This window comes from Podarcis tiliguerta (genome assembly GCF_965153285.1).
Source record: "Podarcis tiliguerta genome assembly, chromosome: 3".
NCBI lineage: Eukaryota > Metazoa > Chordata > Lepidosauria > Squamata > Lacertidae > Podarcis > Podarcis tiliguerta.
The window spans coordinates 44,981,387-45,008,777 of record NC_139536.1 but is presented as its reverse complement, the minus strand read 5'-3'; the positions used below and the strand labels follow the sequence as shown (position 1 = coordinate 45,008,777).

Below are 27,391 nucleotides of genomic sequence, written 5' to 3'. Positions count from 1 at the left end.
CTCGGGCGGCGCGCGGGCTTCTGGGTAGCGTGGTTTTCCACCCGCCCCTCTGTCGCAGCCCGCGAGGGGACATGCTCCTCCTCTGTACTACAATTCCCGAAGTGCATCGGGAAGCAGCGAGGAAAATGAGAAAATGGAGCGGGGCGGGGGCGGTGGAGGGAGCCGAAGGGAGATTATGGAAGCGGGGGTAGGAGGAGCTCGCGCCTGCGCCGACAGGCCCCGGTGGCGCATTTTCCCCCCCATCAGGCGAAGGTGGCGGTTGAGGCGGAAGGGGGTGGGGCTCTGTGCCCACCGCCACACTGGGCTGAGACGGGCGGAGAGAAGGGGCTCGCTCCGGGCTGGCGGAGAAGCGGCGGAGACCTCGCAAGGTGAGAGGCGGCGCTGCTTAACGGGCGGGCGGAGGCTTGCCTCCGCCCCCTCCCCCCGGGGCGGCAGAAAAGGGGTGTCGGGTTTCCCGGCTCTTCCTGTCTCCGGCCCCCGCCCCGCTCTCTCCTCACAGGAGGCTCCTCCCTCCCCGGCTGCTATAAAGCGGAGGCCGCGGGGCCGCCGGGGAGGACGAGCAGCTGCGCCTTGGCGGTGGCGGGAGAAGCAGGAGCTGCCCGTCCTCTTGCCTCGGCGTCTCTCTCCCTGGAATGTACCTGTGGGAGGGTGGCATTTATTTATTTGCAGTTGCTATTGATTTTCATTCTCTTTTGAATATTTTTAAGTAACTATTTTAAACTTTATATTGATAATGATCGATGTTTTATTTTTATTTTTCTAAACCGATTAGTGACTTTGTTAAAATCAAGCGCGCTCTCTCTCTCTCCCTATACAGTACAGTGGTACCTAGGGTTATATACGCTTCAGGTTACAGACTCTGCTAACCCAGAAATAATACCTCTGGTTAAGAACTTTGCTTCAGGATGAGAACAGAAATCGCAGGGTGGTGGCATGGTGGCAGCAAGAGGCCCCATTAGCTAAAGTGGTGCTTCAGGTTAAGAACAGTTTCAGGCCAAGAACGGACCTCCGGAATGAATTAAGTACTTAACCTGAGGTACCACTCTGTGTGTGTGTGTGTGTGTGTGTGTGTGTGTGTGTAGGGTTTTTTTTAAAAAAATATTGTTGATTTAAAGCAGAGGTTTCCAACCTTTTCCAGTCTTCGGTGCCTTTGACCAACTACATTCTTTCTGGGACTCAGGAGACGAATTATGTCACCCCTTGCCTGCAGAGCTGGCAGCCTCTCACCCTTTTATCGAACACCCTCCCGTGTGGCCTGTTCCCTCAATCTCCTCTCCTTGAGAGCTGCAGCTGCCACCCTTGCTCCAAAGAGAGGTGCCTCCTCACATTGCCCCACAAGGGCCTGGGAAGAGGATGCCCCCAGCCTTAGTGGCCCAACGGAGGCTGGCCAAAGGTGAAAGTGAGGCTGGCACCTTAGGTGGCAGCAGTGTCAGCAAGGAGTGCTGCCGGGTATGCATGGTGGAAAGGCTCCCCTTCAGCCCCAGGCAGGCCTTGCACACAGCAAGCCCAAGGAAGGTCAGTGCAGCATCTGCCTGCCTGCCTGGCCTCCCACTTGCCTGAACATTCCCAACAATCAAGGGCTGGTGGGATCCCTCACCCACTTGCTTGCTTACTCTGAGCATGCCTCAGTTCTGGCAACCAGCACCTCCTGGCCCAGCCCTATTGGGACCATTTGCCTGGGGAGCTTGTAGCCAGTGCTGCTGCAATAAACAACTGCAAGCCTTTGGGAGGCAGACGTGCAAGAGGGCATTGGATAAAAGAGGGACAGATGCCAGTGTTGCCTGTAGTACCCCAGACCATCCTTCAAGGAACCCCAGGGTGCTGTGGCACACTGGTTGAAAACCACTGATTTAAAGTGTTGTAAAGGACCCCTGACCATTAGGTCCAGTCATGGCCGACTTTGGGGTTGCGGTGCTCATCTTACTTTATTGGCCAAGGGAGCCGGTGTACAGCTTCTGGGTCATGTGGCCAGCATGACTAAGCCACTTCTGGTGAACCAGAGCAGCACATGGAAACGCCGTTTACCTTCCCACCGGAGCAGTACCTATTTATCTACTTGCACTTTGACGTGCTTTCAAACTGCTAGGTGGGCAGGAGCAGGGACTGAGCAACGGGAGCTCACCCTGTCGCGGGGATTCGAACCGCTGACCTTCTGATCGGCAAGTCCTAGGCTCTATGGTTTAACCCACAGCACCACCCGCGTCCCTTTAAAGTGTTGTAAGACATCCTAAACTCTTGGCACTGCAACAACAACAAGAAGTGTGTTTTTATTGAGCTTCAGCGATGCTTGTAGTGTGGCATGGGTGTAGCCTGGGGGGTGGGGGGCAACTGCCTCTTCCCTAAATCAAGGAAATCAATAAAAATATTTAACTAACTGTGGTTCTGCCCCACTAACATAAATCCTGGCTATGCCAATGTAGTGTGGTATTGAAATGTGGCTAGTTTGCAGGAGTTGATCTGTACAAAAGTCTACTCATGGATTTTGCACTCTTCAACATTTTTGTGAAGCTGTATGTAGTGGGGGTGCTCTCTAACCCTGTGTCTTATTTGCCCTTATGGTAGTGTGGGCACATATGGTGGATTGACACCCTTAGAGCTATCATAATATAGAGTGCTCTTGAGAGTTCCTTTAGTAGTTCATCATTTGGTGGAGGAAAGACTGAGAAAATACAGTATAAAGCCTTCTTGGAACTAGTTCCTTTGAGTTTTGTCTACACTGCCTCTTTACCAGCCTCTTTATATTTCTTTAACATACCTTGGTTGTGGCATTTAACACTCGTTAAAGAAACCATATTGCTGTCATCCCCTCCCCAAACTTGCTTAACTATTTTAGACTGAAGAGTATGTTATCAAGGAGCTGAGCTCAACTGGAACTCTGTACATGCCCTAAGGCACTGCATGTGATTTGGGCTTGCTCTGAGCAATGACAGCATTATTGTCACCAGGGAAGGGTGGATACATCTTTGCTGAGCTGTAGCCCTATGGCGGCATGACACTTCACTAGCATAACTTGGATTGCCCCAGAAAACACTCTGCCAGTGTCTTTACGAATATTGTGTGAAACAATCCTTTCAGATCCAGAGAGATAAGATGCCCCCTCACAACACCTATAACTGGAAATGGAGGTGTTGACTTCATGGATGAAAAGAATTGGGTTATGCAAGTTTTTCAGACTCATGTTGCTACAGAATGTTGCCCTAGTACTTCATGTAGATGCTTCTAAGTGTCAAAACTGTTAATGTTTGACAGTTGCCTTATAAGTGTAACAGAACCTGAAGCCAAAAGCTTGTATAATAACTGTTGTTAAATATACTGTGTGTAGTTATTGCCCTCATCTTTTTTCCTAGACTGCAGCTATACTAATACTTTGGTATTAGTTTGAATTATTGCAGCTGCTTTTATTTTTATTAATAATAATAAATCAATGGAACCATGTCTAGTAATAGCCAGGGTGTCTACTGATCTTGGGTGATAGCCAGCTACGTCCTCTTCTTCATGTCCCTCCTCCACAAGAGGTCCGGAGGGTGGCAACACGAGAACGAGGCTTTTCTGCAGTGCCTCCCCATCTGTGGAATGCTCTCCCTAGGGAGGTTCATGTGGTGCCTTCATTATACACCTTTAGGCACCAGGCAAAAATGTTCCTTTTTAACCAAGCCTTTGGTTGATTGACATCCTATGTCTTTTTAACGTGGTGCTATTGGGTGGCTCTTATTATTATTTTGATTATGTATTTTGTGGTTTCATACTCTGATTTTATCCTATGAACTGCCCTGAGACCTGCAGGTATAGGGCAGTTGTCAGGGGTTCAGGAGCAGAGGCACAGGGAAGGGAGGAAATGGAGAGCGAGGGGGAGGAGTCCGAAGGAAATGTCAGCGATTACAGCGGTCCGAGGTCTCTGAGTCTTTCCAGTGAATCGGATGATTCACAGAAAGGGGCTCCCATGGTCAGGGGAAGGGGGGTGCCCAGGGGGACACCCCAGGAAGAAGAGGCCAGAGGGGACTCAGAGAGCAGCAGTTGGAAATCCGGACCAGCGTCCACACCAGAGTGCAGTAGGGGGGAGGAGTCCCAGGCATCGGGATCAGGCGGCGCGCTGCCAGCAGGAGGACAGGAGGCAGGACTGGCCACGCCTACATCGGGGAGCGAGGAAACGGTCGAGAGGAAGGTTGAAGGCTGGGCGCGCGCGCCAAGTTCAAATGTACAGGAGGGCGGAGCAGTTGGCAGCCCGGATAGGGAGCCAGGTCCCAAAGCCCGCCGAAGAGAGAGGGAGGAGTCAGGGGGGTCAACGTCTGCGTCGGAAGAATCCAGGAAGGAAGGGACCCCGGGGGGTAGCAGGACCCAGAGGAGAAAGGAGAGACGGAAGAGGTGGAGTAAGGCTAGAGTCTTAAACTGGTGTACAGGGGGCGGAGATTCAGATGGAGCTTCGCCGGTCTAAACCCTAGACGTAGAGCTGGGGCGCTACGGCTTGAGAATGGAAACTGTACTTCAATAAAGACTTTTGTACATTACTACCGGCTAGCGTTGGTCCTCTGTGAGCTGGGACCTGGAGCCAGCTCTGACAGCAGTATACAAATTTAATAAATTAATAATAATAAATAAATAATGCTCAGCATAGCATGAGTTCCTGATATATTGGGGCAACTGCTGGAGGCCACATTGTGCAGTAGAACCCACAACCCCGTTGGGCCTTTGGTCAGCATTGACATCACCACCAGACATACATAGCTCACCTGTTACTGCCACTAGTCACTTCCTCACCCTTCCAACTAGAGTTACTCAGCAGGCAACAGTGGTGCTTTGGATGCCAGCTGAAATATTGCTCAGTTCTAGTATGCACTAGCCGCTGACATATTCGATTCTTCAGATGTAGGGGCTGTCCAAAGTACTGCTGCTCCCTGCCAGGTAAACATGTCCTACTGGTGTGGGTGTGGGTGAGAGAGAGAGACTGACTGACTGACTGATTGCAGCACTAGGCTAAGGCTGATGATGGCAAGGGCGGCAGCAGTGCTGGGTGGAGCCCAGGATGGTGCTGGGGGTTTGTCTGCAGCACCTTGATGATAGGACATTAAAGTCGTCTTCTAGGCATGCTTCTTAGGAAAGGTGGGATAGAAGACTTGCAAATAAATAGGGTATCTAGATTATGTTTTCCTGGCTCACACATAGTTGTGGTCATATTCCACAGATTTTTAAAGAAGTATCTTGAACTCTAGTTTTTCATGATGACCAGCAGCATTCCTTCTAATCCAGTTGGTCGAAGAATCATTCGTAATGGTGAATATGGAACTGTGCTCTATGCTGGCAAAGTTCCTCCTACAACAGGTAGGAAAATCTTTTTTTATTTCATCATATACTATCACTGGATGGCAAGGCAAACAAAGCGATAAAACATTAATTCCTTTTGGTATGTTGCTTCGGAAGGTTAGCATACTATGTTTTGGATAGTATCAATCTTATATAGGGGTTCAATGGAGCCCTTTAAAGTCCTAGCTGGAAATAAAGTTGATTGAATTCAAAATGATACACAAACATTTATTTTAGTGGTGCTGGCACAGCAAAAATGAGTGTCAAACTACCCCTTTCACATTGACTGGCAGGATTTGGCTGGGCCTTGGATATGGCTGTGGCTGTCACTGACTGTGATTGTGATTGCTCTCTGTAGTAGACAGTTGCTTCCAGTGCTTTAGGAAGAATGGACTGTGAAGGAAAACTTAAATTAAATGTTCAGGCCTGATTCGTCATTAGCAAATTGAGCTTAATTTCTGCTTTTGCAACCATTCTGCAGCATGATTTCTAATTTTAGCAAAAACATATTGGAAAATGCTAGATACAGGTAGGTATCCGTGTTGGTCTGACACAGTCGAAATAAATAAAAAAATTAAAAGATTGTCCAGTAGCACCTTAGAGACCAACTAAGTTTGTTCTGGGTATAAGCTTTTGTATGCATGCATGCATCTGAAGAAGTGTGCATGAACACAAAAGCTTATACCCAGAACAAACTTAGTTGGTCTCTAAGGTGCTACTGGAAATTTTTAAAAAAACATTATTTATTTGGAAAATGCAAGTTACTCATGTTATTATACAAATAATACTAAACTGGTGTCAGCTTTGAGGCAAAAAGCAAAAAACTCATCAGATGGCTTTTTGTTCATTCCTGAACCTTCAAGGGTTTGGGCCTATTAAGCCCAGAGCAGAGAGTGTGGTGTTGATTAATTTTGCTCACTCATGTCACATTAAACCATGCTTTAGCTTGTCATGCGGACTCTGCCAGTATTTGCGAATTATATTATGGGCAGATTTCTTTTCATGTTGAGTTTTGCATTTGTAAAAGCAAAGTTTATAATTACTTTAGGATTTTGGCTTGGAGTGGAATGGGACAACCCTGAAAAAGGAAAACATAATGGTAGTCATGAAGGAATACAATATTTCAGATGCAGGTGAGTTAATATTCACATATGCAGTACTTTTTTTTTAGCAAACAGATGAACCAGAGGATATGGGGACAAGATTGTGTGTATTTATTTCATAAAATAAATTGTAAAAAAACAAACAAACCTCAAAGCAGCTGTCAAAAAGATAAAACAATAAAGTGAAGAAAAGTTTACAATAGTACACTAGAATATACAAAGTTAAGATACTGGGACAGATTAAAATTACCTCAGCTCTCTGAGCATCTGAGCAAGGCGGTTGAGTGGGCAAATGTGGGGTAAGGCGCTCTCCTGGGTAAGGGATTTATATCTGATAGAAACACCTTAAACCTGGCCTGGTAGCAAATCAGCAACCAGAGCAGATCTCTAGAGCACAGATGTTATATACTGACAAGGCCTGTCAGCAATCATGCTGCACCATTATGCACTAACTGTAGCTTCCAGATCAAGCGTGAGGGAAGCCCCACACAGAGTGCATTGCAGTAATCCAGTCCTGAAGTAACCAAGTAAAGAGGAAGAGGAAGATTTTTAGCAAAAAAAAAAAAAAAAGACATTTAATATAATGTCATGTTGCGTACAAGAATTCTGAATATCTGCATAGTATTTTTGTGGCAAATGTTACTAAACTGAGAAATGAATGAAAGAAGAGTTTCCATCAGCAGTCTTTGTCTTTTTCCTAAAAGCTCTCTTGTTTTAGGCTGTCTGCAATACTTATTATTAGGTTTGGAGGGGCGAAGACTAAGCAATTGGCCTATGAATCAGTTAGAGTCAAGTGTCTCAGTGCCCCTGAACAAGTGTACATTTATTAATTTAGGACAGCTCTGTAGATACAATAATATTGACACCTTGCAGAGCTACTGTAAGGATTGCTGAGCGTGTATGTGAAGCTCTGCAGTGCTGGTAAGTGTGTTTATTGCATTATTATCATACCCGCCTCCAAGAGGTTTAAAGCCCTATGCGGCCTAGGACCCTTGTACCTATGGGACCGCCTCTCCTGGTGTGTCCCGCGGAGGACCTTAAGGTCCACAAATAATAACACTTTGGAGGTCCCGAGCCTCAAGGAGGTTAGATTGGTCTCAACTAGGCCTAGGGCCTTTTCAGCACTGGCCCCGACTTGGTGGAACGCTCTGTCACAAGAAACTAGGGCCCTGCAGGACTTGACATCGTTCTGGAGGGCCTGCAAGACAGAGCTGTTCCGCCTTTGGTTTGGCCTTTGGTTTGGACTCATTCTGACCCTTAAGTTTCCCTCCCCTTATGGTTTTGATTTATGGGCTACTATTAAAATGAAGCTGCATTTTAAATTGTATTTTAATAAGCTGGTGTTTTATTTGCCCATCCCCCCCCCAATTATGTTTTATTGTAATTTTATTGATGTTAGCCGCACTGAGCCTGGCTCTGGCCGGGGAGGGTGGGGTATAAATAAAAAATTATTATTATTATATTAAGAGGCTTACATTTCTGAAACAAAGGTATTACTAAAATGTCAACAGCAGAAGCTTATTTTTTTGACAGAAAAGTGGTTTATAATTCTGTAATTTTCTATATTTTCCTTCCAGGCACCCCACAGGTGGATCCTTTATCCGTCCAAGCAAGGCAAATTTTGGAATAGATTTCCTTTCTGCTGTCAAGAAGCAGTATGGATTGAATGAAGATGAAAAAGATGGCGAGGGTGGGACAGAATCATCATTAGCGTTTGGAAGCAAGATCGTAGAAACTGTTGGGTTTGATTCCATTAAAGAAAAACAAATGCAAGTATGCTTTCTCTGGCAAATGAACAGTATATAAGAATGTCATTTAAAGTGTTTCTGGCAGTTAAGGGGGGTACAGAGCAGGGTGGGCTGGGGTGGGGGCAGCATGACCTAGGGAGAGACTGTGTTTGGTCCATAGTCTGAAGGTTCCTCACTCCTGCTTTTCACTAAAGTGCTCTATGCTGAGACACTCTTTTCTTGCAGGCAATTGAATACATTAACTGACATCTCAGTAGACGAATGTGCAGTAAGCCTTGCTGGTCCAGAAGGAGAAATCAGAAGAGCATGCCCCAGTATCCTTTTTAAAAAAAGAAAACTGCTGAATTAGTTGCTATCAATTCCCGCAAGTAATTTTTTAAAAAAATTGTGAAAGGTTTATCTGTTGCACAGTATTGACTGCAAGCTGTGCAGAGGTTTAGAGAAACAGGAAATTGTCTTACGACAAGTCAGTCTGTTCGTCCATGTAGCCCAGAATTTCAGACTTGGAGATAAATGTGCAAAAGTTACTAGTCTGGATAGGAGGGGAAAGATTATTAGCCTGCATATAGACAGAACCCAATTGCAAAAGGTGTTACTCAGAATAAAGTCTCCCTTTATTCACCTGGAAAAACAGTCATGGTTAGCGGTAGGTCTGAATTGGTTTGGAAACACAGGTTCAGAAGGCAGCACTTCTTAACTTTACAGCAGAGGAAGAGGTAGCATACTTAAAATCAACTAGATAAAATATTCTTATTTTTGCAGCTAGGATCACTTAAAGTGAGAAACATATCAAAATGTCAAAGAATTGGGTGTTCTACTTAGGAATGATAGAAGGAATGCAGATGAGTGAGAGCTAGGGTGAGAGCTATACCTTTAAGCAGTACCTCTTTTCAAGGTGTTTTACTAATGACCTGTTCTAGAAACATTGACTGCAAAGTAACAAGATGCAAGGTCCTACTACTTGAACCTCACAGTTCAGTTACATTTTTCTTTAATGTTCATGCCCAGATGTCAAGCAAATAAGTCTATCGAAAAATCTTTTGTCTTCTTGGAAGGAAGTGATAGGCATTGCAAGCCAAGTTGAAAATCTAGAAATACTTAATCTCAGGTACTTATGCAGTACTTCATATTTCATAGTATGTAAGTGGTTATCAGAGTAGTTCCATTGAAATCAATTGACTAAGTAGGACCAACTTGAGTCCTCTAATTTCATTTTTTTTTTTAAATAATATTTATTAAAATTTTTCAAAAAATGCATAATCACTTATGGGACTCCCCCCTTCCCCCACCCCCACCATATTCCCATTTCACATTGTTGGCCGCACAAATTCCCCTTTCAAATTAAAGCTTAATTTGTTTTACCCTTAATAATAATAAACAACCCAATGTTCTTTCCCCAGGACCCACCCCCTTTCATTCCACAATTTCCATTTTTGATAAAAAAAGCACCCCAGATAATAACAATAGAAAAGGTAAAAAATAAGAGATATAATGAATAATAAAAAAGAAAGACCAATTCAACAAAAAAGAACAAAGTTGGCAAGCCTTTGGAGTTTTAGTTCTCCCCCCCCTGTCCCCGGTTTAATTTCCCCCTGACCATCAACCCCTAGTATCTGCCTGGAATTCTTAAGGCCATAAATCACAACTTTTCCCCAACTCCAGCTGGCTTTCCCTTTTTTTTTAAAATTAGAAATAAATTTTTTGATAATCAAAATTATTATTATTATTATTATTCTCCAAAGCTTTAACTTCAGTCTTTAAGAAAACTGTAGTAAAACTCCCTCCGTTGTTCTTTCCGGTTTGTAGTCTAATTTCCTTTTGTTCCGCTGCTTAAACGTTGTAATTCGCAAGTTTGGTAAGTCTGCAGGGATGGTTGTTGTTCAGGGGCAAAACCTTACGTTCAGTCCCTTCCTTTCTTCAATAGAAAAGTCTATTGTCTCCTTTAAAAAAAAAAAAAAAAAAGAAAACACCCTGCAGACGAGATGTTGTTTCCGTTTTGCAGCTTTCCCAGAAGGTAACCAGTTCTGTAAAATTCCATTGGTGTTTTTCCACTTTCCCAGTCCTTGTAATGTCCCGAAGCTCCTCGAGGGGGATTGTTATAACTTTGTTTCCTCTAGTCCAAAAATCAAGTTGTTATCCATATTCGCCATTTTGTATCCAGATTTTAACAAATTGTAGCAAATTGAAGCAAATTTAACCAGCCAAGTTCTCATAATAAAATCCACTCCACTTTCCGACTTTGACAGCTATTTTGAAAACTGTCGAACTCTCCGACTCCTTTCACCAGGCTCTCTCTTCAATCGCCCCGGTTCCCAGGGGGGGGGGTTGTGTTTCCCTTCTCCAGTTCCTCCTCCAGCACAGTTCTTGTAGTTCCCCATCGTGGAATTGTAATTTTTATCAGCACTGCAAGCCTTTTTGGGTCTTGGTTTCCCCGTCTTTGTTTTAGACAATTTACAATAGGGAGGGGACTGACTTCCTTTTTGAATCCCCCCCGCTCGTATCCAATTCGAAAAAAAAAATTTCTTTTTTCCTCCTTTTGAACCCGATTTCCAGATTTACTCACGGGTTATTGTTGAAAAGTCCGAATTTTCAATGGAAGAAGTCAGCGCTCTCCGCCGGATGGCATGCGGCTGCGCTCAGCAGGGGAAGCAGAGGACTCAAGGCACCACGCTTCTCCCCGGCACCCGATCCGTAGCCTTTAAAAAGGCTCCTTCACGAGTCGGGAGGGCGCTAACGGTGCAAGCCGAGTCTCCATGTCCACGGCCTCCGTGGCCGTGGTTTCTAAGGGTCCCCGCATCGCCGGTGCGGTAGGACCCAGCCCCTGCCGAGCAGACTCCCTCCGGAGCTCGGAGGGAGTCCGCCATTCGGCGATGGCGCCAACCCGGAAGTCGAGTCCTCTAATTTCAGTGGGTCTCCTCTGACTGATTAAGACAGATATCACTGAATGTGTTTATCTTTGCCTTGCTTTATTTTATGTGGTATATTCTAATTTTGTCAAAGCCCATGAAAATAACCATTTAAAAGTCCTACCCTTGAATGATGATTGGATTAAAATGGGCACGAGGATCCCCTTGTAGGCTCAGCTGAACTGTCAGTGCTTTGCAAATAATTTGTTGCTGACGTACAATTATGTGTTTTTAAACTATTAATTATTTGATTTTCAAATTAGAAAATAATGTTGAGGTTAGTGTGTTTTGAATCTAGATGTTGGCAAAGGAAAGTTGATTCATTAACATATTAGCAACAAAGAAACTGAAATCCTTTAAAGGCTTTGTAATGTTGATATATAACAGGCATGTCCAACTTGAAGTAGGCTGTGATATACGATCCAGTATAAAAACTGGCAGTGATATAACCACCCAGGGATGGGTGCAGGGTGGGTGGGCGCGCACCGCCGACTGCTTCCCCTGAGCGGGCAGGGATGTGGACAGGTGGGCGCTGGCTGCTGGCTGTGTCCCCCGAGATGGGTGCAGGGTTGACAGCAGCGGTAGGTGCAGGGAGGAATGCGCACGCCGCTGGCTGCCCCCACCCGCCAGCTATGTCTCCCCGCCATGGCTGGGGTGGGTGCAAGGTGTTGGAAACATACCCGGGAAGGCTGCCAACTTCCCAGGTCTTTGGGGCGTCTCTCCGGTGGTCCTCTCTGGCCGTAAATCTCCCGCAGTCCAGAGAGACCGATAAGACGCGACCCCTCTCTCTTGAAAAGAGCACACTAGTCTTCTGGCTTTTATCATAGCAGAAGAAAGACTCAATCAGTAGCTCTAAACTACTTCATTCACAGTCTTATAATACAGAGATTCCATCAGCATGTTCTGAACACCAGTACAGAACTGCATCACATACAGAAGTGAAACTAACTTCCAACAGTACTCAGACTTCCTGTCTCACGCTCACTCAGACACTCACATGATGTATACAAAACATAGTACAATAATACCACTCGCTGGAGCAGCTCGGATAGATAAAAATCCTAACACAAGATGGGTGGGCGGGCACCGATGGAAGGTGTGGGTGCGCACACAGCGTCAAAACAGCCTGCTTCCCCTGAGGTGGTGGCTGCTCAGGCACATCTCCAGCAGAGGGGGCATGGCGATCAGCCAGAATTCATCCCAGGATCGACTAGTCGATCGCAATTGACACCTTGGACATGTCCGATATATAAGAAGTAAGAATCTTAAAAGTGTTTCATACTTATCCATTCCAAGCTGACAGTAATGTGGAGCAGCATAAAGAATTTAATGTGAATTGGGCAAGGAACAGTGACGCTCTGTTGCTTTCTGGAAAATCTAAGAATCCGGGAGCTGAGATTCCAAACTGGGGGTATCTACACAACATGAGAAATCCAGGGTCAGATCTCCCAGAGTTTGTCTTTTTAGTAAAGCATCAGCAAGAGGCTCTTATTTGTAGCAGCAGGCGATGTTTTCCCAACACTTTCCCTGTGCTGTTTTCCTGATCTTAAACCTACACACGTCCCAGCTGCCATATGCTCTTCTGAGGAAAACATGGGGAAATGGCAGAAGGGAAAGGATTAATCCCTTCACATGCAGGCACCACTGTTCCCATCAAATCTGAGACCCCTTCAACTGCTTTACACTAAAAATAGAAATATTGGGAGAGTTGATCATGAATCAGATTACTGGCCCTTGGTTGAATGATTTGCCAATTGGTTGGCACTTTGCTGTGGCTTACTTCACTGACAACTTATTAACATTTGCACATGCATAAAAAATAGTTTGGCTTAATCTATCTCTGAAATACAACATTTGCACAATTTGTTTAAAATATACAGTGGTACCTCGGGTTAAGAACTTAATTCGTTCCGGAGGTCCATTCTTAACCTGAAACTGTTCTTAACTTGAAGTACCATTTTAGCTAATGGGGCCTCCCGCTGCCGCTGCGCCGCCGCTGCACGATTTCTGTTCTCATCCTGAAGCAAAGTTCTTAACCCGAGGTACTATTTCTGGGTTAGCAGAATCTGTAACCTGAAGCGTTTGTAACCTGAAGCGTTTGTAACCCGAGGTACCACTGTAATCTGACTACTTCCAGTTGATACTTAAAATATGAGCAACTCTCAGTTACATGAGGGTTACTTTACAGGGTTTTGCATTAAATCAAAGTTGTGTATAGTCAAAATGCATTCGGTACAAAGACAGGTGGGATTGCTGAAGTTTTTTTCCTGGACACCTGCCCCATTTTTTTTTTATTGCTAAGCGTGTAAAGCTGAATGTGCACAGGTTAAATGTGCATAAATTGTGAGTTACCTGTATTATCTTAAACATGATAGTAATTTACAGGAATCTAACAGAAGGGTTATAAACACGATTTAAAATGTGTATTAACCAACAAAGATAATTGATTTGAACTTGTTCCATTCACTAAAAGCAAGACACCTTTTTCTATTTTTACATAGTCAGAACAAAATGAAATTTCCATCTACTCCACCACCTGCTTCAACAACATTTTGTAATCTCAAGACTTTAGCACTTAATCAAACAGGAGTGACATGGACAGAGGTAATGTAATTTAATATTGCATTGGAATTGCTTGGTATGACCGTAATCATATGGCTTTGTTTTTGTCACAAAATATTTAAAGATTCTTATGGGTCTTCACTTACAAAATCATTTGTAGTTTATAGGCAACATGAGTTCATCAATACTTATGTTCATAGCAAGAGCACAAATAAGGAAGGAGATCTTCAGTTGCCTTCAATTCGCAAATACAAAACTAATCCTCCTGTGAGATCCTGAAAAATTATCCTTATCAAAACTCCAGGGGAAGTGCTCATCTTTATGTTAATAGAAAATTTGATTGTACCCAGGCAGTATCTGGCTGAAATATACCCTAAGAAAGCCATACAAACAAGATACCTGATAAAAGTTATTAAAGATGACACAATTTAAGACCTTCACTTTTTTCAATCCAGCAATATTGCTGCACATAAATAACTGGTGTCAACAGTACTGCACCATGTGAAGTACAAAATCCTAATAAAATGGATTTTATTAACTTTCACCTAGACAAATCATGTGTGTTTGCCTTTCTAATCACATTTAACTTTGAAGTTCTACTGAAGCCACTGGAACCTATCAGCAAAGATATTTAGGGTTGAGTTGTATGCTGCGAATATTAAAGCTGAAAATACTTCATTGTGATGAAACACTTCCAGTTATGTTTGATAATTGCTTTTAGACACTTTAAACATATATATTACTAAAAAATATAGCAAAACATAGTATTGGCATTTTTTATGTGAAGCATAAAAAGGAAGGTTTCTTAATACCTCTAAAGGAAAAAAGATATTGCCTTATGTTACCAGTTGTGAGACCCCTGAAAGTGGCTTGCAGTAGAATCTGAACAAGGGCATTCATACTAGAGAAGAACTTCCCTAATCTTTGAAATAAGATCTAAGCCAGTTTTGAGTGGTCGTGAAATAAATAAATCTGGTGCTGTTTTGTTCTAATGTACGTCTGTTAAGGTATACCAGTATACAATGTATATAAGATATACAAAATGGTATTTTTGTGCTAAGTGAGGTTTTCCCATTAGGTTCTTTTATGTGCTACTGGGTGGCCAGCTCTTGAAGAACTACATCTTACTGCCAATGACATTTCACTTTTAAAAAGGTATGAGAGTAACTGTAAATGCCATAAGCATTCTTGAATTGTGATATTCCTTATTAGAAGGCTGGTTGAACATTTAGTATTATGCCATGCTAATAATTTTGAATGATGGTGCTGAATCCAATTGATTCCTGAATGTTCTAGAGGATTTTCCTGTTGAGAGAACATAAATGTTTTCAGCTTGGTACTTCGTACAATGGGGAATTTTCAGTTTTGAGCTCCTCAAGTTGTGGACCTTGGGTACCAGGTTTGGGGGGGGGGGGAAATATGAGACTGACCAGCCATGCTAGTTAGAATGAACAGTACTGAGCTAGGATGACCCAGTGGTCTGATTTGGGAATCTGCTTATATTCCATTCCTTGCATCTTGTAGATAAATACCTCTAAAAGCTGGCGAGAGCTGGCAGCTTTTGAGTTCTTCATCAAGCACAAATTCATGGAACCAATCCTGGATAAATTGTTCTCTGTGGTCATTGAGCTTTATATAGCATTCCAGTATTACAGGGGCTAAAGCAAACAGTTAATTCCCACGTCGTATAATGTGGCAAAGGGACAAGAAATCAGTTACATTTCTTAATGTTTTTATTATACTCTTAAATATGATATCTTCCCTCAGACCTATTGATGTCCTACATAACTTGAAATGGTTAAACCTTTCAGACAACCTGTTAACAGATGAAAATCAGCTGCTTCTACTTGCAGATCTCCCAAGGTAAATGTTACACTGTACTATTGCTAATTTCACCGTTTGTGTAAAACTTAACCATGGGTTAAGGCCAGCTGGATGAAGACATGCTAGAGCCAAAGATCTGAGGGGGGCAATTCACAATCTTGTGTCCCCCTCCTGATTTTTTGGTCATGGAAGCTTTAACATCTGTGGTGGACCAGCCATATAGAATGATCAAGAGTTACATTTTTTGCAGAATGTATTGGCGATTCCTCCAAAGAACAGATGTAGTTCTTCTACTTTGCTCTACCACATAGCCATTTCATTTCTACCAGGTTCCCATTTTGAAGACAGAGTGTCTGTAGTCTATAATCGATTTCTGTCCATCTCTCTTTTTTAAAGTAACTTAATGGGATGCCAAGTAAGATGTTGTGCACTGAGCTTAAACCATGTTTTGTTTATACCAGACAAAAACTCCATGAATATTGGCTGCAGCTTACGCACTGTGGGCATCAGCAAACTTCTACTCATTCAGCTGGATTTCACCTTCCTGTTGTCTCTTCTAGATGCCCCTAAATCTGTTCCAGTCCCCTGACCTGCCTCTGGAGCATATTTTGACGGTGCATTGGGACTGGAGGAAGGTGAAATTCCTGTGGTACAAGCAGAGGTCTGCTCTAGTGATGCAACAGACTGCTTTAAATACAACTTATACCATCAAAATGTGTTTGAATCTATGCCTTGAAGCACTTGCTGCTGATGGCTTCCAGGTGTCCTTTTCTCTAGATCTGGATTTGCTTTTCTTACCTTCAGTTTTCTCAAGCAATATTTTCCTTTCCATAATTTTATTTCCATTGAGGAATCTTCTTTCTTTCTTTTTTAGGATTTGATTAATCAGAGCATAGTGCCTGCTTTAATACATGCTTATGTTATATATTATTAACTTATATTTTAACTGCCTTACTCTGACTTTAAATTTCAGATTAGAAACACTAATATTTTCAAACAATGGAATTTCTTCCATACATTTTCCTGATGTAGAATTTGGTAAGTAAACTGAAGGACACTGAGCACCATTATCATTTTTTGTGTGTATTCATTTTTCTTTACAATTATCAGTTTATTCATTTTTCTTCTTTTTCTTCTTTGAAGGTTGCAAGACCAAAATGTTCCCTTCTTTAACACATCTTATAATAAAGGACAACAGAATAGCAGAAGTAAGTAAAATATTGATGTAATGCATTGAATTGTGCATAGTAGGGTGGACACTGGTGTCTTAAAACTTAACACTGCCTTTTATCTTTTAAACTTTCAAAACAGACTTTCAGTCAATTGAGAATACACAGTGAAAATGTTACAATGTCAGGCCAGGGCATTTGGCTGGTATATTTGTGGCATATACTATGCAAGGGGTTGATGTAGGGACTATGCACTGTGTATTGTATCCATCCCATAATCTGCACCCTAGACTGAAATAATAATAGAGTACCTTCAAAATCAAGAACTTTGCTTTTGTTGAATAAGTTGCTGGCTGTTTTTTCTTAGCAATATGAACTGTACAATATAAAATGTAAAGGATTTATCTAAGTCATAATTAGAGCAGAGCCATAGAAACCAATGGACTGAAATTAGCTATGCCTGTTGATTTCAGTGAGTTTCTCTGGGTATGAATTGTGTGTGTGTACACACGCGCGCGCACACACACACACACACACTATTCTTGTTTTCATTAAGCTTTTGCTATGGAGCAAGTACCACAATAACAGTAAGAGGTAACAAATTAAGTCACTGCCTCTATACACAGCCTATTGAGATTTTGAGCCCCTGATTGTTGCAAGCTGATTTCTGGGTTAGTTTAAGAAAAATCCAAGCAATTTCCTCATTTTAGTTCCCTTTGCCAGAAACAGAAGAATAGAGTTAAAACTGCTTCAGAATTATGACTCTTTAGCTGTAGAAGTTGAAATATACTAGTGTGAGACCAAGCAAGATTTGTTTCCCCAGCTTTAGGGTTTGCTCTTAGTTTCTAAGCATTATGTAGATAATTAAGTGAAATAGCATGACTTACTTCTGTTTAATGTAATACATTGTCATTCCAATAGTGGCCATTATAAGAGCCTCGTGTAGCATTTAATATGCAGCAGAGGAAATTTTTGTTTCAATGTTGGCATATTTTTTCCATTTTCTTGTTTCAGTGGTCCGTTATCAATGAACTTGATAAACTGCAAAAGCTTCAATCTCTAGATTGCCGGAATAACCCTTTAATGGATATAGACAAAAACACAGCGACTGTGAAGCAGCTTATTATTGCCAAAATAGGCCAATTACGTTTTTTGAACAAGTCTGAGGTATGTCGTTTCTTTTCAATTAGCAGCGCTGAGGAGCGTGAAAAGTGTTTCTTGTGCCTGAGAACTTTAGACACAAACCATAACATGGAATTAATTGTTCTTGGTGTGATCAGTTTTCTCAGATGACCAAAAATGTGATCCCAAAGAAGAGACTTCAAAAATAACCTTCAACTTTTGATTGTGTTGTTTACTTTTTGTGAATTTGGGTTATTTAAACTTGGATGCTGGAAAAGCATCCCATTGCTGAAGATTGTGTAACTTTTGACAGCACACAGAACAGTTTGCACCAGTGTAGCAGAAACAAGGCAAGGGTAGCATACGCCTACTGCAATGTTGAAATTATATGCAGTAAACCGGAATTTGCACGTGGGTTGCATTCTGGGGATCGCACCTAAAGCCAAAATTGCATGAAGTCAAAGCACAGGTTCAGTGGTGGGTGAAATTGCCAAAGCCCCCCCTTTTTTTGCCCAGGTGCCTGTCCCCCTACCACTTAAAAAAAAAAATCATTTGTCAAGCATATAAAGCTGAATGCGGACTAGTTAAATGTGGGCTTACTGTAAATACATTTTAAATCTTAGTATCGTTTGAACCATGCTGGTTCTCTGCATTTCTGATTCATGTAGTTCTGTACCTTTTGGTACTGTACCTTTTACTAAACTGGGTGAAGCAGCAGTAAACCACCCAGGATATTCTGTTGCTCAGGGTCAGCAGTTGTTATACCCAATGCTGGCTGTTTCCTTTGGCGTTGATGCTTAAGACCCCTTTCTATGGTAATCAAATGATGTTTATAGGTACCTCAAATGAAATTCGCTTACCTTTCTTTCTGTGAGATGGTGGGCTAATAGTCTCATTACAGAAACTCTGGCTTCAGGCACTCCCAGGGCTTGAGAAATTTGCCTTATTTTCTTTTTGCCACGTTACAGACTGTTTTCAGAAGTCTTTTTAGTGTACAGCAGCAGTTTGTAATGTAGCAGGGGTGAAGGCTGCTTGAGAAATCCAAAGCCCAAAAGCCATCTATAGTAGAAAAGGAGCTGTAGCTGTGTTAAGTTGTGTCGTTTGGTAATTTGAAAACCCTGCTGGAGTTGAAGCCATTCCCAGTTGCTTACATGAAAAGACCCGGCGGTTTTCATGGTCCACGTTACAACCAGAAATGACATAAACTGTAGCCTTCTGATCTTATACACTTTTCTTTATATAAAATGGTAACGGCTGTTCTGGTGATATGTTGTTTTGTCACAGATCACCCCTGAGGAAAGGAAAGGAGCAGAACTTGACTACAGGAAAAAATATGGCCTTGATTGGTTAAAGGCTGGTGGTAATCAGGATCCAAACAAAAACAATCCAAGTGAGGAATTCCTTGCTGCTCACCCCAGGTTCCAGTTACTCTGTGATAGTAAGTATAGTGTCAGTAGAAGGGTTTTTCCTCTAGCATTTTGACTTGTTTTAAGATGCCTGCCTGCCTTGGTATAATCCTTTCACAGATCAGTAAGGAAGTGCATTTTACTTTCTTGGAGATGGCAGGGGAAAGCAATAATCATGTCTGGGAATATCATCACCTCTTGCTACAAGCAGGGTCAGGTTTCTAGGCAAAAAGTAGAGTGACTATCCCTTTCACTATTTCCCTGGGCTAGTTGAATCCAGCCCAACACTTCCACCACTTTCCAGCATCTTTGGGCTCAGTAGTATCTAGCCCACATCTTTCAAGGATGGAGAGGGGGAAGCCTGTCTGCCACCAACCTGAAACGTGACTTGTTTCCTGCCATGGGAGAGGGAGGAGAAAGCATATTGCCACGGAACATATCTTTGCAGCTTCAAAGAAATGTGGCCCTCTGGTCATCTCTGTTTGGCTCTCAAGATTCTACAGACCATGCCCATCCACAGGCCGTATCCTTCACCAGCCCTGCTCTGTGCCCTCTTCGGTTGCTTTTGCTTGGCTGGTATGTGTCCTTGAACTGAAGTAATACCTTTTTGTTGCCTGGGGGAGATTTTGGAGGTGAAGCCAAGTAGAGACCGCTGGCTTTTGCTGTAGCTGGAATGTAGCCTGCTGAAAAAAGTAAAGTAATATCCATTCTTGCACCTACTTTTGCCTCTGGCTCAATGCAGCACTGGCACGCAGCTCTCAGAAAGTTGTCCAGGAAGCAATGTAGTCCAGGTTCAAGGTTTCCTGCTCCAACCCCTTGGAACTACAGTACAGAGAATAAAACTCAATAGTCTTTATTTTTGGTGGGGCAAAACCCAGTTGCCAGCATTATCTGGAATGCCAAGTGACTGCATCTTCCTCTCAGTATGCTTGCAGTGTAACCTGTCCAAGAGGAGATGCTCTCCCAGTAACTGCCTCTCTCTTGCACCCTGGCAGAATTCATAACGTAGAATAACAAAGCATTGGCTTTTCTGATCCTCATGTGATATGTGTTTGCAAGGTCAGTCAGTGGAGGACACACCTGCTCTGCACATGAGCTTTTTGATCTGAGCAAAGGTTTAATCAGGGCTTATAAGTATGTTCTTTCTGGTAATGAGGGATTCCTGGGTGCATGGAAGCTTCTAATTCATTTCAGATGAATGTGCTTATGAGCTCTTTCAGGCCTTTCTACATCAGATCTTTTTCTTCATTGTTCCCTTTGTGTAGCCATTAATGCCCCAGTCAGAAATGTCTGAACCTTTGAGAAGTTGCAGTCCCTCTTTTACCTGCCAGCATTAGCGAACCTACCCACAAGACTAATAATTTGTTTTAAGCATTAAGTGAATTGCTATTCTTGTCATTTTTCCGTAACAGAATATGGTGCCCCTGAAGATGGAGAGCTGAAAAGAGAACAGCCCTTCTCACTAAAAAGTCAGCTGTTGGGTAAGATATAAAGCCAAACTAAAAAAAAGGATTTAAAGAAGTTTGTAATGCTACAGTACAGTATTTGCAGAGCAGGTGACTTTTTTAAAGGATGTCTCAGTTATGATGTTGTACACATCCCAAACAGACTATTTAACTGATGACTCCTCCCCTCCTCGCCGTATAGCTTCTGCAGCCTTAAACCAACAAGGATGTGGGGTGTTGAGATCATGATAATAATAATAATTAATTTTATTTATATCCCGCCCTCCCCGCCGAAGCCGGGCTCAGAGCGGCTAACATCAAATGTATAACACATTAACATAAAATCAGACAATCAATTAAAATACATCCTCAAATCAGATCAGGAGCAGAATAAAATCCAATGAGATGGCAACCCGCAGATTAGGGTTGGGGACCTTAAATGCTCACCAGGCCCAACTGTTTGTGCTGAACTTACATGGGCCTGTGAGAAAAATTGGGAGGAGACTTTCATACAAGTTCTTATGAAAGGGGAGAGGGAGTCAGACTGAACCCCAACCAAAAGCCTGGCAGAACCTCCGTCTTGCAGGCCCTGCAGAAAGATGTCAAGTCCCGCAGGGCCCTAGTCTCTTGTGACAAAGCATTCCACCAGATTGGAGCCACAGCCGAAAAAGCCCTGGCTCTAGTTGAGGCCAGCCTAACCTCTCTGTGGCCTGGGACCTTCAGGATGTTTTTATTTGAAGACCGTAAGTTCCTCTGTGGGACATACCAGGAGAGGCAGTCCCGTAGGTATGAGGGTCCTAGGCCGGATAGGGCTTTAAAGATTCCTATTACTACACATCAGGGTTATGGGACCTGTCTCTTTCCAGAGGATGTTGGCCTCTGAACTCCCATCAGCTCCAGCCGGCATGGTTGGAGACAGGATGATGTGTGTTGTCTAGCAACACTGGGAAGATTGCATGTTCTGCACCCCTGCTATATGTGACAAGCAGCATGTGATATTACAACTATTACTTGAATCTAAGTTTAATTTTTCTCAGCACGCTCAGGATTCCTGGTGAGGCCAGAGTTTTTTAAAAAATGCTTTCAGAGGGATGTGCTTATTTTAGAGGGGAAGGAATACTCTTAGTGTATTTGGTAACAAGTAGGCATGGTGACATCCACTTTCCCCTGACCCAAAGACATTTTAAACTCTGTTTATATCGTTGTGGTGTGATCCAGTTATATTAAGCAAAGTTTCTCAGTTTCTTGGCACCCTGAAATTGTTTCTTAGGATATACTCATGTCCAGGTATTGTAACTTATCAGTATTAATCTATTGCCTTTGAACTTGCCATACACTTTTCAGTGTCAAGAATTCTTACACCCAACAGTGCATTAGGGGTTAATTGGAAATATGCATAAGGTTTCTCCCCTTGCCTATAACTAATATACATTGTATAAAATGTTAGTACTACATCAGCTTCTCACTGTTCTTTATTTTCTAAGCTTTGACCTTTAAGTGTCCTGACAGACCTGATCAGAAGCCTATAGAGAAGAAACTGCCAGGTAAGGCAAGAATAAGTGTTGATTTCAGGCATGATCAAATCCCGGCTTAATAAGCGAAGATATGCTTGAGTTCTGTGCACCAACATACAACTCATTCAGGTGACTAGGGAAGCCCAGGAATCCAGAGTTAACTGTAACTTCCCATTACATGCGAACCAGGGTTAATGGCTTCTACACAAGCCAGCTATGGCTTAAGTTACCATATTTTTTGCCCTATAGGACACACTTTTCCCCCTCCAAAAATGAAGGGGAAATGTGTGTGCATCCTATGAGGCGAATGCAGGCTTTCTGCACACAGACCCCTCTCGCTCTCCAGGCTTCAGGAAGCTATCCGCAAGCCTTGGGAGCCCGCGGGAGTTTCTGCCGGTCTCCCACGGCTTGCGGAGAGCTGCCTGCATCCCGAAGCCTGGGGTACGCTGAGCAGTTGCGCCCGGGCTTCGGGTAGCTCTGCGCAAGCTGTGGGAGGGCTCCCACGGCTTGCAGAGAGAAGCCTGTTCTGGGAGCTGGGGAAGCCCTGCGCCTGGGGGGGGGGAATATTTTCCCCCCTTTATTTCCCCTCCAAAAAACTAGGTGCGCCCTATGGGCCGTTGTGCCCTATGGGGCAAAAGATATGGTAGCTTAAGAATCCAAGCTTCTTTGAAAGTCATAAACCATAGGTCCCATTTGGCATGTAATGGGTAATTTACAGTTAACTGCTGCTCCCTGACTTTCCAGCTTGCACAAAGCGACTGTATGCTGGTGCACAGAACTTAGGTATATCATTATTATTTATTAAATTTATATCATGGCATATTAAGCCAGGATTTCATCATTTGACATAGCATGTCAGAATTATTTTGTTTTTCGTGGCTACCTCATATTTAAGTGTTTTCACTTAAGTGGATTAAGTTCTTCAAGGGTACATAAAGCGCTATCCAACAAAGTTAGTTGGATTACAGCAAGGATTTTTGTTGATTTAACAGAACTTCTCCCTGTGCATCCCTGTCACCCTTCCCAAATCTGCTCCAGAAGATTTCAGGGGAAACCCAGAAGAGATTTAAGAGATGCTCAGGGACAGGACCTGACCTGGAAGTTCTATTGCGCAGCCAAAAGTCCTTGCGTTAACAGAACTATTTCACTGGATACCACCCAGTTTTCCTTCTATTGTAAAAACGCATTGAAAAACTAGCCTCACTCTGCCTTTTTGAAGGCAGCAGAATCATCCTCAGTCTGCACACTGATGTAAGAAGTATCTTTAAAAGAGTATTCCTTTGAAGCAGAAGAAGAGAAATTAGGCTATTGTAAAATTTTTACAGAGTACCCTAATTAGGATTCCCCCCCCACCCCGTTAGGTTGGATGACTGCTTAATACATTCAAAACTTCAGTCTAGTTGTTCAAGTATGTATTTTGATTAAATGGGGAATCCTCTTAAAGCAGCATCTGCTTAACAGGGAGTATTTGTGGGAAAGCTAAATAGATTAGGAATATATGCAAGATTATCTTTTGTGTAAGATAATCAGCAACATTAGAGGGTGGTAATTCCTGTCGTTATTAGAATACAACATTCAGATTCAAGATTAATTTCTGCACCTAGAGGGTGCTGCCTTCTTAAGAACATACAAGGCCATCATTTTCTTGCCTTATGCCGGCTGTCTGGTGATCTTGTTTGGAGACATTAGGAGCAAGTATCCCATGTCTGCGGTCCTTTAGCTTATATAAAACTTAAGGCTGCAATTCTGTACTCACTTAAATATGATTGAACTTTAATTGGACTTACTTCTGAGAGACACGTATAGAACTGCAGCGTAAAGTATTTATACTTTTGGGTCTGCAAGCTTTTGTATGCTTACCTGGGCTTTACTTATGAGTAAACATGACAAATAATACCAATTTATATGCTAGCTTAATGTTAAAGCAGTAAAATAAGTTTGAAAGGAAAATTGCATATTTCAATTCCATGTCCTGTTTTCCCTTAAAAAGTCCAGTTCTCAGCCCTGCTTCAAAATTTTACACCTTTAGTACTTACTTGATGAAACAACATAGAGTAGTCTCTGCTGACTTGTTACATTGGAGAAAAGCATTTAAGCAGCAGCTTACAGAATTACATACAGGTCCCAAGTAAAATAAATGCCAGTGTAACAAAGTGGAAGTATTTTTCTGGTGGACAGGGACACACAAGACCCATTTCCATTCTTGTGTAATATCCCAAGGTAGGCAAAACTGACCTGACTTTTGAATCTATCTTGTGGAAGAAGAAATAGCATATATTCCATGGATACAAATCCCATCATTCTCCATGGGAATTTCTCAGTGGGGTAGCAGGAATACAGTTTAACACACTTGTATGACTCATGTGATCAAATAGTCTTAATGAATTTGAACACTGTATTTTGAAAAGTATTTATTCTAAAATAAAAATCACATTTATCACAAGTTGCATAAAATATACAGCTTTTCCAAAAAGTTAATAGAAAAATATTTTTCTAAGTACATTTTGTGACAATAGAGTAACTCACTATTGCTGTGCCTTCAGATAAAGCTTTAAATGAAAGGGGAAGGGGATTACCCACAATAGCCAATATCTTGCATTGCTCAAATTTAGAAGGTAGTTTTAAAAAACTAACTTACTCCTTCAAGTCTCATTACAAAAATACACCTCCATGTTCATATGTATTGGTTTGTAATGCAAGCACATAAAGCTAGTGGTAAACTAGAACTAATCAATATACACGATTTTGGACCTTGTCATAAGTTCCTAAAATGACAATCATTTTTTGCAGAGGGAAGAGCTTCAGTCAAAGTACAAAAGAGCAAATGCCATAAACTAAGTCCTGAAGGTCACTTAGGTCAGTCAGTGTGTTGTATACATAAACTATAGAAACTCCAATTTGGTTTATAGTTTTTATATTATTACCTTTATGTCAAACTGAGGTGCTGCTGCTAATTGCTTCAAGAGAGCAACTTCAGGAAATCTACTTAAATGCATTAAAAGGTCATTATTTGAAGTTGATCAATTTTCTTTTCCCTATACAGAGTCTATGACTATCCAGAAGGTTAAAGGATTGCTGTATCGGCTACTTAAAATCCCAGGTTCAGAACTGAAGCTGTCCTACGAAAGTTCTAAAGTAAGCTCATGTTCATACAATACAGAATACAATTTGTCACACTGCTACTGTCAACACTGCACTCTAACACTATTGAATTATATGATTCCTGTAAAGGACAGTAACCATAACCATAATTTTAGACCTTGTTCGGCTTTCTTTTGAGAGGTAGCAGCTGCTTGATCTCACATCTTTTGCCGTTTTAAAAAAAGTTATGCAAGATTAAAATAGTCTAATATCTGGATCTTTTCTTATCCTAGATGAAAGGCAAGGAATTTGAACTAGACAATGACCTAAAGCCATTGCAGTTTTACTCTATTGAAAATGAAGACTCCATACTAGTCCGATGGTAACTGCTGCCTTCACGTCTTTCAATAAACATTTGTATGCTGCTAGGAAAGCCTCTAACACGTCATATGTTGATTTTTAAAAAAATATTTTCTGGAAGAACCTTGATATGAAAAATGGAACGCTTATTTACTAGACAAATTACTAGGTGTTGTTCTTTGTTAATAAATTTCTCTTTAAAAACAGTGCCATGCCTCATTGAGAAAAGGTAAGCTTTAACCAACAATGGAAATGCATTTAACCCATGGTTTGTGCTACGCTGCTAACTTTTAGAAGTGGATGGGACTATAATAAATTCTACTCTCATTATTATAGATATAATCATAAGATCTAGAGAATTAAAAACTGAGGTATTCTCATTGTCCACCTGGCCTGAGGGCACTGCATTACTAGCAAGCATAACACTACTAAAGTAAACACAGCTACTTACAGCACAATCCTACACCATGTCTGCCCCCCCACCCACCCAGTGGGGTATAGGATCGCTGCCTGAGTGCTCCATAGTCACACCACCACATGGGAGAAAGGAGCTGCTACCCTGATTCCTTCATCCACTGGGGCAAGGAATGAAGAATGCAGAATTACTGCAGCATTCACCACCTTTCTTTAGCAAGTGGTAGACTATATAGTGCCCATAAGTGGAATACTGGTACACTAACTTATGCTTCCCTCCTGCGTTGGCACAGTAGTGCGGGCCTCATTACATACTTACTTTTACAGTAGTACACTTACATTCCTAAGGCTAGACTTAAATCCTTGTTCTTTTTGCATATTAATGCATGAGAGGTCAAGCTTATCTACATCTGTCATTTACTAATAAAGAAAATTGCTTTACTTCACATTTAGCTTTGTAAAACTCCTATAGAGAATATGGAAATTGAAAGGCTCCCTTTACAAAAGAAAAGATGTACAAAAAACATTGTTAAAGGGCCATTTGACACAAAACAAATTACCTGTGTGAATCCGCCTGTGAGAATAAGTGAATTCCATGTATAGTTTGGCACCCACAGCAAACATATTTCCTCTTTTTCCATGTAACCTGGGGGTGGTGGGGGGAGGGGGACATACACACAACTGCCACTTACCCACACTTAATATTTGTCACAAGTGACAAACTACACAGGAGACTGATGTTGTGTCTTATGAAAGGAAATTCTTTTCAGAACCCACTGAGAGCCTTTCCTGTTATCACTGAAAACTACAGTTTCCTCATGCTGTTGGGCAGTGTTCATCTTTCATCACATTTGCAGGGATCGCCACAACGTTCCTTGACTTTCCAGAGCTCTGCAAGTTCCTCTGGAGAATACTGCGGAGAGGACAACATACCACTCTCACATGTCTTCTCACACAACCAGAGATTGTCCTGTTTGAGAGAATTATTTCAGAGACTCTTTAATAGGAAACAAAACACGGCAAACATTGATAAGAAGAGGTCACAGTGATAGTTCCAAAGGCAGTTCATATTAGTTATACAAGTATCCTCTTGTAACAAGATTTTAAAATACAGACAGCAGGGGTAGGCAGATAAAGGGGTAGTGAGAAACTAAAGAAGAGGAGAAGTCAAAGATTTCCTCAATAAATAACTAGGAATATATTGGTGGCAACAGGAACCAAACACTTAAGACTGAATCTTAAGTTACTGGATTGCTTCAACCAGCAAGTCACCAGGTTAGGTGCCACGCAGCAATCAGGAGTTATGGCGTTGCAGGTCTCATGGCCAATGGGTAGGGATGATTGGAACTGTAGTCAAGCAACCTCTGCAAGGCCACAGATTCCCCATCCCATACTCTCTGTTTGGCTAAATATAACCAATTCTCAGACCACTGGAATGG

The 27,391-nt window shown here is 42.2% G+C and overlaps 2 protein-coding genes across 4 annotated transcripts in view; one reads left to right on the top strand and one right to left on the bottom strand.

Annotated features, from left to right (window-relative positions):
* The first annotated feature begins 40 nt into the window (after positions 1-40).
* Positions 41-26,372, top strand: TBCE (tubulin folding cofactor E). Of its 2 annotated transcripts, XM_083433908.1 has the most exons (17): positions 41-368; positions 5,180-5,316; positions 6,347-6,431; positions 7,979-8,170; positions 8,375-8,463; positions 9,158-9,257; positions 13,557-13,659; positions 14,696-14,772; positions 15,385-15,480; positions 16,415-16,479; positions 16,585-16,649; positions 17,625-17,777; positions 19,017-19,170; positions 20,551-20,619; positions 22,068-22,127; positions 25,141-25,232; positions 25,472-26,372. In XM_083433908.1, the coding sequence occupies exons 2-17, from the start codon at positions 5,214-5,216 to the stop codon at positions 25,562-25,564; spliced, it is 1,596 nt and encodes a 531-aa protein (XP_083290034.1). In that variant the 5' UTR covers positions 41-368; positions 5,180-5,213; the 3' UTR covers positions 25,565-26,372. The 2 variants fall into 2 exon arrangements, with proteins under 2 accessions (XP_083290034.1, XP_083290033.1); XM_083433907.1 differs by having other exon boundaries at positions 25,141-26,372.
* The window catches only part of B3GALNT2 (beta-1,3-N-acetylgalactosaminyltransferase 2), a 32,136-nt gene continuing 29,238 nt past the window's right edge, over positions 24,494-27,391 (bottom strand). For both annotated transcript variants that reach the window (XM_083433909.1, XM_083433910.1), the window contains exon 12: positions 24,494-26,922. In XM_083433909.1, the coding sequence (XP_083290035.1) occupies positions 26,788-26,922 (135 nt within the window). In that variant the 3' untranslated portion in view covers positions 24,494-26,787. The remainder of the gene's footprint in view (positions 26,923-27,391) is intronic.

Excerpts from the sequence above, each read along its gene's own strand:
- TBCE (XM_083433907.1), top strand. The coding sequence starts at position 5,214 with ATGATGACCAGCAGCATTCCTTCTAATCCAGTTGGTCGAAGAATCATT. Across the intron at positions 5,317-6,346 it reads CAAAGTTCCTCCTACAACAG|GATTTTGGCTTGGAGTGGAA; the intron begins GTAGGAAAATCT and ends TAATTACTTTAG. Across the intron at positions 13,660-14,695 it reads CAGGAGTGACATGGACAGAG|GTTCTTTTATGTGCTACTGG; the intron begins GTAATGTAATTT and ends TTTTCCCATTAG.